This window comes from Camelus bactrianus, chromosome 11, assembly GCF_048773025.1.
Source record: "Camelus bactrianus isolate YW-2024 breed Bactrian camel chromosome 11, ASM4877302v1, whole genome shotgun sequence".
Lineage (NCBI taxonomy): Eukaryota > Metazoa > Chordata > Mammalia > Artiodactyla > Camelidae > Camelus > Camelus bactrianus.
Genome location: NC_133549.1, coordinates 25,185,365 through 25,198,369, shown reverse-complemented (window position 1 = coordinate 25,198,369; position 13,005 = coordinate 25,185,365). Strand labels below are relative to the sequence as shown.

Below are 13,005 nucleotides of genomic sequence, written 5' to 3'. Positions count from 1 at the left end.
GGCATCGAAAACCCCTTACTAAAATTATTCTGTGGTAATTTTTTCTACTGACCGTGTCTAATTCACTGGATGTTTAATTGAACATCAAAAATAGGTGCTGAATCAAGCACTCCAGTGTTCTGTACTGTGCTGTGGGTAACTGATGAGACCATTTGTATTTCTTTCAGACCAGTAGGAGCAAAGTCACTACCACGTGTACCCAAATGCATCACCCTGGGCTGCAAGACTGTAGTAAAATAACATTTGCTACTTTGTCTAGTCAGGAAATCCTGAAAAGCTCGGGAGCTCGAGGATTCCAGCAGCACAGGACTTTGCAGATGAAGCTCTGCGGGCTCCAAGTTCTTCTAGTACCCGCTTTTATAACAGCTATGTCAGCTACCTCTTTTCAGGCAAACTCCTGCAGAATTCCAGAGATGCTGTTTGACCACAATCAAGCTGAGGCACTGAATTTTAAGAAAGATTAATCACAGATGAATTAGCCTTTTGTTTCTTTTCTGACATTTCCGAACCCTTTCTGATGTTTCAACTGTCTGATGTCTGGCCATGTCATGATACCAAGGCAGACTGCCTGAATCACTGTTTACTTTGGCCTGCATATAAGTCTGGATAAAGAACTCAGTCAAAACACCTCCTTCAGATCACAGAATGGCCTTGCAGCAGCAGTCTGAGAGGCAACATGGAGAAGAAATTTAAAAAATTATTCCCAACACCAATTTCTATATATTCTAATTTTCACATTCAAGGGAAACTGAATAGTTTTGAAATGTATGGAAAGGTGTCAAAACAGAGAATGTAAACTAAGCTTTACATGCAAATATTAAGCATTTTGAAAACACAGGAAAACATTTTATTTTTAAAGAAGCCTTAGAAAACTATACTTAAACCTACAGTTCAATTTGTAAAAGCATATATAATGATATATATACACACACAAACTGCATAACGTATATAAACTATATATAAAATAAATAAATATAAATCAACAGCTCAGTTTAAAAATACTGGGTTCTAGGCAGAATTTAAAAAACAAAAAAATCTTGTTCAGATGTTCACCTTCTGCAGTGCCACGATCTCCAAGAAGTGACTCTGCCCATCTCCAATCACATCTGCCCTAAATTAATTCCATTCCCCTTGCTAGTGAGTGACTCGCTCAGGCACAGAAAAGAGGCACAGCTCTGACAAATGAAATGAGTGAAACAGGCTAGGAGGCTTCTTGGTAAGGTTTTTCTTGATCTTAAAAAAGAGACAGAGATCAGCTCACATACATTAGGATAGCTAATGTCAAACCAAACAAACAAAACCAGAAAATAACAGGAGCTCGTGAAAATGTGAAGAAATCAGAACCCGTGTGCACCACTGATGGGAAGATAATGGTGCAGTTGTTACAAAAAACAGTATGGCGTTCCCTCAAAAAAAATTACACAAATATTACTATATGATCCAGCAATTCCAGTTCTGGGCATATACACAAAAGAACTGAAAGCAGTGTTTTGAACAGATACCTGTACACCCATGTTTACAGAAGCATAATTCACAATAGGCAAATGGTAGAAGCAATCCAAGTGTCCATCAATGGATGAATGCATAAATAAAAGGTGGTGTATACAGGCAATGGAGTATCACTCAGCCTTAAAAAGGAATGAAATTCCGACACCTGCAACATGGATGAACCTTAAGGATCTTACACTAAGTGAAATAAGCCAGTCACAAAAAGACAGACACTGTATGATTCCACTTACATCAGGTACCCAGAGTAGTCAAACTGAGACTGACAGAAAGTAGAATGGTGGTTGCCAGGGGCTGGGGGGAGAGGGGAATGCGGAGGTATTGCTTAATGGGATACAAGTTACAGTTTTCCAAGATGAAAGGAGTTCTGGAGCTCGATGGTGGTGATGGCTGCACAGCAATGTGAATATACTTAATTAATACTTCTGAACTGTGCACTTAAAGATGGTTAAGAGGAATTCTGCAATGTATATTTTACCACAATTAAAAATAATATTTTAGAAAAGTGAGACACAGGAGAGGATATTATTCTTTTTGAATTCTAGCCACCGCTGATGGCCTGTGATGTCCAAAGGGCAGCCACTACCTGGGAACTGTGAGAGGGGCAGAGAAAGAGGACGAACACCACTGAGGATGGCATCCAGAAAACCACACCACCCACTCCCACTTCAGCAGGACAGCTCCTCCAAGGAGAAACTCTCCTAAGTTGAAAATACAGTTTCCGTTTGTTTCAGCCAGTTCCCAAGTCCCCAAATCGGTACTGATTTATGCCAAACATTACCAAGTCCCATTAAAATGGCCACAATTATTATAATAGGTAAAGCGAGCAATGATAACACATCTTATCAAGATAATTTCTTTTCATTAATGACTCTAAAACTCTTCTGTGACTACCTTGTGCCTTAACCTAAGACTATGGCCACAGACAAAACGTATCTGACTATTTACTACTTATATAAATCAACCTTTATTTAAAACACACACACAGAACAGTAAAATCAAAATAATTCAGTAAAATGCATTTTAGGGAGTATGCTGCACAGGAGTATAACTGCTCTGACCTAGTAAACCTTGAGTACTTTGAGAGGAGACTCCATTGCATTATAGCCATCTAGGTAACCATGAAGATGGCCACGTGGTGATCTTCGTCTTGTAGTGCTCACCATTAGCAACACAAGCAAAATCAAAATGTGTCATCATGTTAACAAACGCCTTCTAGGCCCAAGTCAGGGTATTAAACTGAATGCCTTATAAAGAGGAATTCTCATAAGCCAAGTAGGCACATCTTTAGATATGACCACACATGGAAATAAAGTAATTTTGCCAAAACTCTCTCACACTGAGCTGTCAGAAACTTCCCAGATCAGTTCAGCTCAGTTCAGGACAAGAGTCTGCACAGCTCAGCACAGAATGACTTCCATTGATCCATCGATGTGGAAATCTACAACTGGATCTAGTGATTTCCATCCTACACCACGTGTTTCAGTCATCAGTTGCTGAGTAACAACCCACCCCAAAACTTAGAGGCTTAAAACAACAATAATTATTCCTCGTCATTCTGTGATTTGGCTATAGCTCAGCTAGGTGGTTCTTCTGCTGGTCTCAGGCAACTGCATTTAGCCAGTTGCTTGGCTGGGGCTGAAACATCCAAGATGTTCAGGCCTCCCAAGTGGCCTCTCTCTCCAGCAGGGTAGTTGGACCTTCTACAAGATGACTGGCTTCAAAGACAGAGGAAGCAAAAGCTGTCTGTCCTCTTAAGACTTGGGCCTAAAGTCCCAGGCAGTTACTTCTATGGGATCCTGTTAGTCAGTGCAAGTCACAAGGCCAGTCCAATACACGGTGAGGGAAACAAAATGTACTGCTGATGGATGGAGCAGCACACACAAACAGGGTACAGAGTTAGAGAAATTGATGATGGAAAGCTTTGGGAATCATCTATCAAATGACAGTCTTTCCTACCCATAAAGAGACTCATCATTTCAGTATGCCTTCATGATAGCTCATTACTCAATATAAGAGAGCAGGTAAAACCAGTTCTTTAGTGTATTTCAAACCTGTTAAATAATTTGCTCTGCGTCATAAATGTATTATATGAAGACTGTAACTTACTATGTCTAAATCTACACCAGAAAACCCAAATGAAACATTATTCTAGTTTCAGGTACAGTCACTTGGTGCCACTTTATGTACTGGATTATAATTATCTATGTGCCCATTCAGATTTAACCCCCAATAGGGCAGAGACCACATCTATTCTGCTTACAACTGTATTCCCAGTGTCTAGTGTATACCAGGTACCTAATGGACTGTTCCTTCTTAGTTATTAAACATATTCCTATATTAAAATATATTCCTTTTTCTTTAACATCAGATAAAAAACACTTGTAGTTTTTTCCATGTGTACTTTACGATGTGACAAAAATATGTCACTACTAATGCGTGAAACACTTACGCTCTAAGAAAAAAAGATACTTTAACTACTATTGTAGTTACATACTAAATTTACCCTCATTCATTCATGAAAATGAGAAATTTTATAATAGTATGTGATTCATTTTCTGTGAGTTATCTTTTATTGGTCTCTAGTTCTAGACCTTCAACTTGCAATGAGAACTATTCATGCTTGAACCAACAACTATCCATCTTACAATTTTGATAGCACATTTTCTGACTGAAAATTCCTATGTTTACAACCAGTTGTGCTATTCCTGCATAACTAAGGGTTCTCATTTGCTCAAAATATAATAAAATATCCTTAACTGAAATGCAAGTATCTTTACTCTTCAGTTACAAAAACTGACTTACTTCAATCATGAGGAGATAAAAACAATTTTCTTAAACAATATAAAAATTAAAAGCAACATGTTCCTGATGACCCAAAAGTTTTCAAACAATTATGCCAGGCAAATGCCAGCTTTACAAAATTAATTTAATATTCAGATATTTTATCACTATTATCTCTCACATACTTACAAAATCATTAAATACAGTACAAATTCCCAGAATTCTCTCTCCCAAGAAGTTATAATGTGAATATAATATATTGGGAAAAATTTAAAGTTTTGTTTAAAATGGTTAAATTGAGTCCGCCCCATGCCTTTTCCACTCTGAGCTATAACCTAGTTTTACAGGTTTTAATAGTTGTTTCCAAATTCCCAAAGATATTACTTTTTGGGATTTTAAATGAGAGAATAGGATTCCTAACATCATAAGTTATTCTTAAAATATTTCCAATATTCTTTACTTATTAGTATGACTATCTTAAAAATTGTTTAATAAGAAATATCAAGTTTAGTAGTACAGGCATGCTTCATTTTATTGCACTTCACTTTATTGCTTTTTGCAGATACTGCATTTTCTACAAATTGAAGGTCTGTGGCAACCCTGCATCAAAAGCAAGTCTATCAGGACCATTTCTCCAACAGCATTTGCTCATTTCATGTCTCTGTGTCACATTTTGCTATTTAAAACCTTCCACCAGTGAAAAGATTATGATTTAATGAAGGCTCAGGTGATGGTTAGCAATTTTTAGGAATGAAGTATTTTTTAATGAAGGTATGTACATTTTTTTAGACATAATACTTCTGCATACTTAACAGTCTACAGTATAGTGTAAATATAATATTTATGTGTCCTGGGAAAAATTTGTGTGACTTGCTTTATAGCGTTACTCACTTCACTGTGGTGGTCTGGAACTGAACCCGCAGTATCTCTGAGGTATGCCTGTATTTACAAAGAACTTCAGCCTATAGAGAATATTAAAACACTGGAAACTGCCAGCAAACATTACGAGGTCCTATTTCTAATAACCATTTTGGATATCTTACCATGTTAACTGCATTAAATAACAAATTAAATTTACCAATTTATGGACTTATTTTGCTTCTAAGTTTTTCCTCAAAACACCATTAATAGACTTTATGTATAAACTGATTAATATTTATTATATTTACATTGTTAACAGCAGACAGAGCCACAAAACATGCTCATAACTTGGCTTCAGCTACAAGGGAGATTGACTGAATGGCGACCGTCCTCCTCCTCCTCCATTTTTTTATGAATACATATGGCTCTGTCACCTAGTAATTCTTATTTCTGCACTCCTTCTCCATGATTTGTGCTTCGCTGTCATACCTACTCTTTTGGGGGGCCTCTCTTTCCTTCCGGTTAAACCCTTTCCTCCTCCATACCTTGTGCAGCAAACCCCATCACCTCCCAGGTCACTTACCAGACCACTGTACTGACCTGATTTTATGTAAAATACCCCCAATCCGCACCTAGATTACAAGTTTTAAGAGGAAAGTTCATGTTTAAATCTTTTCCTGTCTTCGGAGCTTAAAGCAGTGCTCTGAGTAGAGCAGAGGTATTTGGTTACTGTTATTATGGCAGGCAGGATGTGGCCTGCTCCTTTATACTGCTCTAGATTTTCCAGAGCTTTTACAGTGGGCTACTAATACTTAGAAAACATCAAAGAGTTTCATTAAAGAGAGTCATAAAACAACATCAAAAAAACCCAAACTTCTCAATTAAAAAATGGACAGAGGACCTGAAAAGACTTTTTTCCAAAGAAGATATACAGATGGCCAACAGGCACATGAAAAGATGCTCAATATCACTGATCATCAGGGAACGCAAATCAAAACCACAATGAGATGATCACCTCACACCTGTCAGAATGGCTGTTATTAAAAAGACAACAAATAACAAGTGTTGGCGAGGATGTGGAGAAAAGGGAACCCTTGTGCACTACTGATGGGAATGTAAACTGGTGCAGCCACTGTAGAAAACTATGGAGTTTCCTCAAAAAATTAAAAACAGAATCACCATATAATCCCGCAATTCCACTTCTGAGTATTTTTCCAAAGAAAAACACTAATTCAAAAAGATACACACACCCCTATGTTCACTGCAGCATTATTTACAATAGCCAAGATATAGAAGCAATCTAAGTGACAGATGAATGGATAAAGAAGACTGGTTTATATATATGTGCATATATATATATATACATATATAGCCATAAAGAAAGAATTAAATCTTGCCATTTGTGACAACTCAGATGGACCAAGAGGGTATTATGATAAGAGAAATAAGTCAGATACAGAAAGACAAATACCATATGATTTCATTTATAGGTGAAATCTAAAAAATAAAACAAATAAACAAGCAAAACAGAAACAGACTCATAGATGCAGAGAACAAACTGGTGGTTGCCAGAGTGGAGGGGGATGGGAGGATGAATGAAACAGTTGAGGGAGATAAAGAAGTACATATTTCCGGTTACAAAATAAGTCAGTCATGAGGATGAAATGTACAATGTGGGGAATATAATCAATATTGTCATAATTTTATATGGTGACAGATAGTAACTAAACTTACTGGTGATCATTTTGTAATGTATAGAAATGTCAAATAACCATGTTGTGCACCTGGAATCAACATGGTGTTGTAGGTCAATTATATTTCAATAATCAAAAATACAATAGAATAAAAGTAAGAGTCATAAACGGTAAGACCTTTTTTAAAAAGGGAAATTCTAAAATGTACTGAAGTCAGACAATAATAAGATAAATTACAAAATAAGAACAGTGGGGGCTGTGGTTCTCATTACAGAAAGCTTCATCTCTGAGACAGCAAAGAGAGTTAAGTTAACCCATCTGAACCCCTTTCAAAGCTCCAAATTCTGTGCCCTGAGACAAAAATCATATTAAAGATTCATCTTCCCGTGATGAAAACCTTACAAACGTTTGCAAATGTTGTATTATCAAAACTATCTTACTGCTCACACCGAGCTCCGGTTGTTCTGGACTGCGACTGGGTCCAAAGGAAACAAAGCTAAGACTGAAAGGAGGGAGAAGAAATGGAGGGCAGGAGAGGGTGAGGATGCACCCTGTAAAGGTAGATTTCTTAATAGGCATAATGTGCTACCGCAAGGAAGCAGGGCCCTACTGAAAGTTCTAGAATAGCTGAGCTTTCTATACATTCCACTAATTTCTACCTATTAACTTACTTTAACAAATATTTAGCACCTATTTGTCAGGCACTGTTTCAGGCAATGAACAAGCTAGATTCTCTGAAAAGTTTAAGACACGTTTAAAAATAATTTGTGATATATATTAGAAATGTACAAGCATGTTAAACTATTATGATGAGAAACTATGAAAGCACTAATTTTCATAACTTGACTCTACAGCAGACAGACAGTTGTGAAAATTAACTTTACCTTATATTTCATCTTGGGACATGAATGAATGTAGAAACCCATATAATAATAGCTGAGCTGAGGTGTTTTCTCATGAAGTTGCCTAGTAAAAGCAATTTCTCTGCCAAAAGAAGAATAAAGATGAAGGTACAGTTAAATTTAACTCCAATACTCAAAGTACTATATAATCTCGTGACAAATATTTGATAAAATCTGATATTAAGCTATTAAAAAAATCCAAGTGTTGAGAGAAAAACAATTTTGAAAATACTGTAAGATGATTTTTACTTAAGAGAAGACACCAAAAAACTTTATTATTTTGAGTAAATGCATCTAAGTTCAGGTTTTCCACTTTGCTGGGCACAGTAGTGTATCCAAAATTCAAATAGCATAAAATTAGAGATTTAATACAGCTCCTTGCTGTTATTCATTATCACCTTGAGTTCTCAAAGACTGGGTTTATCAGGTTAAAAGCAGTACAACAAATTTTAGAAAACTCAAAAGCCAACAAATTTCAGGAAGATTATCATTTACATGCAAATACTTTCAGTAGTACATGACATGTAATCCTTTCCTATGTCCAGATGCTACTTTAATATTTATTTTCTCTAAAACTAAAGAGCAGAGGAAACCATGTTACCTCACTGCTTTTTCTCTATTTGTTGGCACAGGCGAGGACTAACTGAACAAAGCAGCTGTCCGCAATGCCTATGCTTGACATGGTTTTAATTTGTAGCTGGATAAATATGGGCACAGAATTTCATCCTACTTTCCCATCTGAATGAATGCTTGTGTTTGAGAGTACATTTCTAAAATATGAGAAAAGTTGTTTGTTCTGTTTTTAGGTTTGTTTCTTCAAGGTTTTAATTTCTTTTTCTCTGTTTTTAACAGCAGTGGATGCTTGAAATCTAAGGAGAGATTTATTTTTTTAAGGGAATAGTCTGTTCATTCTGCAAGTTTAAATTTAAACTGGTGAAGGGCTACTGCCCTAAAAATTCATCTTTACAGCAAACATATTTTTAAATCCAAGCTACCTGAACATTATTAGACTAAAACATTATTAGGCTGTTCTGTAGTAAGAACAGTTCCCACTATTTCCAGAACTAACCCACTCTCAAGGTTCAAGCTGAGGAAGAATGCACGGATACAACAACGCAGGCCCACTGGGCTCTACGTGGACACCCTACCCAGCCACACCGGCACTCCTTCACTTGGCCCTGCTCATCTCAGTTAACTGAATCACCACTCCACCCACAAGCTATTCAGGCCCCAGACCTATGAACCACCCTTAACTGCTCTTTTCCTCTTGCCTTCATGTCCAATCCATCAAGTCCAGTTGGCACCACCTCCAAAATACACCCAGAATCTGACCACTTCTCACACCACCTTCACTTCAAATATTTTGGTCCAAGTCACCACTATGTCTCCCTTGGACAATTCCAATAGCCTCCCAACTGGATTTCCAGTTTCTGCTGTTGCCCCTCCATAACCCACAGAACAGTCTAAGAAGTCTTTTACAGTATTAATCAGATCAGGTAACCTCTCCAAACCCTTTACCCTCACACTGGGTTGGTATCACACTTTTATAAAAGTCCAACCTCCCTGTTGTGACCTGTAAGCCCTGCTCCATCTGCACCTTCCTCATCAATGCCACCTGCCTCTCTGCCTTCCTTGGATAACATTGTCTAGACCCTACCTCGTATCCCAGCCCGAAAGACTTTCCTTCTCTTCATTCCAACCACCTTAGGGCAGGGCACTTGGACTTGCTACCTCTGACCAGGACTTCTATCCTCAAATTTTTACATAGCTGGCTCCTTTTCTTCTTTCTTTCCTGACTACCTTATGTACAAAGGGCCATATGCCTGCAACCATAATTTTATTTTTAACACAGCACAACAGTCTCTAAAGTTGTGTCTGTCAAGTTTTCTAATTTACTGCCAGCTTTGACAAAGCTGGAAATCCTGTCTGTCTTATTCACATCTATAAACAGTATCTGGACACACAGACTGTGCTCAAATAAACATCTGTTAAAGAAATTAATTACATTTCTAAAATTCATCTTGCTAAAAAAAGTAAATAAATCCCATGCTCATGATTCCCAAGGCAAACAGTTTTAAACTCTGCAGACTAGATTACATAAAAATCTATACTTGATTATAGAGTAGAGTATAAAAACTCTATTGATTGAACGATTGCTTAAGAAACTGAGGGAAAATTACCTAGATAGCTTTCACTGAAATACATTAAAATCAACAATGGAATTGGCAACTTGTAACCTACTCTCCCCAATTTTGCTTCCTAATGTCAACCTTCTGGCCACCTCTCCTCTTGCATAAACTCAGCCACTCACACTCTCCAGAGCACTGCAAGGGAGTGAGGGGACCGCAGCACACTGGCACCCTCCACACTGTCACCTGGTCCAGCTCCTGTGCCCTCAGGCTCCTCTGCTACTTCCTTAAAGCTTTCCAGCTCTAGAATTTTCAAGATATACGAAGCAACAAACAGAACTCGTTCTCATTTTGCTGAGAATTAATTATTTGCTATCTCAAATGCAGTAGGATTTCTGTATCTCTTTGTTTACTGAGACATGAAATCATATTTCATACAGAGGCTGAGGTTTATTATGTAAGAATAAATACCATTTTTAATATTTATCTGAGAAGTCTAGACAAATCCATGCTACACACTGTAAAGCAAGAGATAACAAAAATAAAACAAGAAAGAAAACGGCAATAATTTCAAAGTGCTGACTGATTTTTGGGACAAAGAAAGTATCTTTTCTGAAATATACACTTCTAAAGTTACAAAATACAAATGCTTTAAATTATCAGTTCTAATTTCACAAAAAGTCACAAAGATACTACAAAGAATTTTGAATGTTTTTAGTCTATACAAAATGTAATTAACCACATAAGAAAACTAAAAGATTATTATAGGAATCAGTTGCAAACATGTATTTTTGAATTTGCTATATAATTTGGCATTAAGAGACAGGTCACTTTGAAAACACTAATATTGTGGGCCATTGAAAAACACAAAAAAGTCAATTATGGGCCATATTTTAAAAAAATCAAATGGTGATTAAAAAAAAAGACCCTTTTATTTTTTATAATTCAGAGAAAAACACATACACAATAAACAAAATAATCAATCCTGAGGTATATTTTACCATGATGTGAAAAGTATGACCATCAGACAGAGAACGGGAAAAGTAGAGAGAAAAAAATGACACAATGATCAAGAGGGAGAAAAATGAGAGACTCAAGCTCCCAGCAAACAACAGAAAAATAATTCTCAATCCTCCTTCCCTCCTCTACCACATGTATACACAGACAAGCAGGGATGAAAATAGAAATGAATAGTTTCATGGACTAAGACCCCAATCTTTTTACCATTAAGATAATGCAACTAAAAATATTTTTGCTGTGTTGCATACATTTGCAATCATGGTCACAAAAGGGAAATCATCTTTCGATGAGGGTTAAGGAGTTAGGTGGAGACTCGGACTCCCAGGTCCTAGTCTAAATAATTGTATATTACTTCCAACAGACATTGTTTTAATTCATTTATACCGGATTCATGAAACTTTTAATTAATTATAAAAGTACACATACAAAAGTGATGACAAGAAAAAATATGCAACATTTAAAAACCATGAAGTGGTTTTGACAGGGGAGCTTAAATAAATGCATAAACTAAACAACAAAAGCATCCCACAAATACAATGACTTCTCATGCACTAGATTAGATGGATATAAAAAGCCAGGTAATTACCATCAAACACCAGCCTCCATTCTAAAAGTGGTATTTCTAAATACCAATATATAAGAGACTACTAGAGCAACTAATTATTATGTACTATCAAATAGGATTTCTACTATTACATAATAAAATATATTCAAATGAAGAATTATTTGAAGTTCTATATGATCCATTACAATTGTCAGAAGCAATCTTACCGGAGGGCAGAGTAGACACCCAAAGACAGAAATGAATAATCAGGATCGTAGTACAAATAGACAGACGATACACAGTATGGAAGGATGTCAATCACCCCCACGGCAATGATCTTTCCGTCAAGCCAATACTGCTGGTGAAAGGAGCCATAGCCACAATCCGGTCCGTTAGGGGGATTCTCTGCCTGTGAAAAAGTAGACATACAAACATGAACAGTTTGTTATTTTTCTCTTTATATTAAAAATCTTAATAGTTAACCTCTTATATTTTTATTTCACTCAGGTTAGTAAGTCCTAAAATTTCCTCTTTGTTGCCATTATCTTTCGACTCATATCCCACAAAACTTTTCAGTTGTAGAAACACTGACCAAACAAAGGAACGATAGTAAAAACTCAACTTCAGATCTTTTTAACTTGTTTTAAAATTTGCAGTAGGAAATATAAATTTTACAGGATAAGTAAACAACTACTTAAACTATAATCAAATGAAGAATTATTTGAAGTTCTATATGATCCATTACAATTATCAGAAGCAATCTTACTGGAGGGCAAAATAAACTGTATTTTTCTGTTTCACGTGAAAGTTGGGAAAGAAATGGTATATGAGAGAAAGATGGAAGACGTAAGGGAGAGGGCTGGGTGTGAGCAGAAGTGTCCCCATACTGCCAGCGAGGCCTGATCTGTCCCCCACACTCATAAAGCATACGAGCTTGTGATTTTTTTTAGGTTAAGAGTTCCTGTGTAAGTACAAAGAGTTATGATGTTCTCCCTATTAGACAAAGGAAAATAAAAGTTATTTTTTATCATTATTTTAATGACCCTATAATCCCACAGGAAAAAAATTCAGAGATCTCAGAGTATACCCACTTTCTGTAAACAGTTAAATATTTCTTACTTTAAAATTGAACATAATTTTAAATGAACTGCTCTCAAGTGAAAACCATATAATTAAAATTATGAAGCACCATAAAAATGCTTTGCTAGAGACTGAATGGATGTTAGAGATTAACAATTTAAGTGAACAAATATACAAAACTTGTATATCATTTTCACACAGTTAAAGTCACAGACACTGTATGTGGAAAAAAGCTAAAAGGGAATGAAGAAAAATGAAAAAAGTACGTTTGCTGATACCAAAACCAGAAAGACATTACAAGATAGGAAATCTGCAGAACAGTATCTCATGAACATAGATGCAAAAATTTTCACCAAAATATTCGCAAATTGAATCCAACAATGTATAAAAAGAACTATACACCATGACAAAGTAGGATTAATTCCAGGTATGCAAGCCTGCTTCAACATTAGGAAAGTAATTTAAAAAAAATTTAATGTAATCCA

The 13,005-nt window shown here is 36.2% G+C and overlaps 1 protein-coding gene across 13 annotated transcripts in view; it reads right to left on the bottom strand.

The window, feature by feature from the left end:
* The window catches only part of ATE1 (arginyltransferase 1), a 171,868-nt gene that overhangs the window by 78,408 nt on the left and 80,455 nt on the right, over window positions 1–13,005 (bottom strand). For all 13 annotated transcript variants that reach the window (XM_074373521.1, XM_074373525.1, XM_074373519.1 and 10 more), the window contains 2 exons: window positions 11,668–11,849; window positions 7,730–7,829 (listed from right to left, as the gene is read on the bottom strand). In XM_074373521.1, the coding sequence (XP_074229622.1) occupies window positions 7,730–7,829; window positions 11,668–11,849 (282 nt within the window). The remainder of the gene's footprint in view (window positions 1–7,729; window positions 7,830–11,667; window positions 11,850–13,005) is intronic.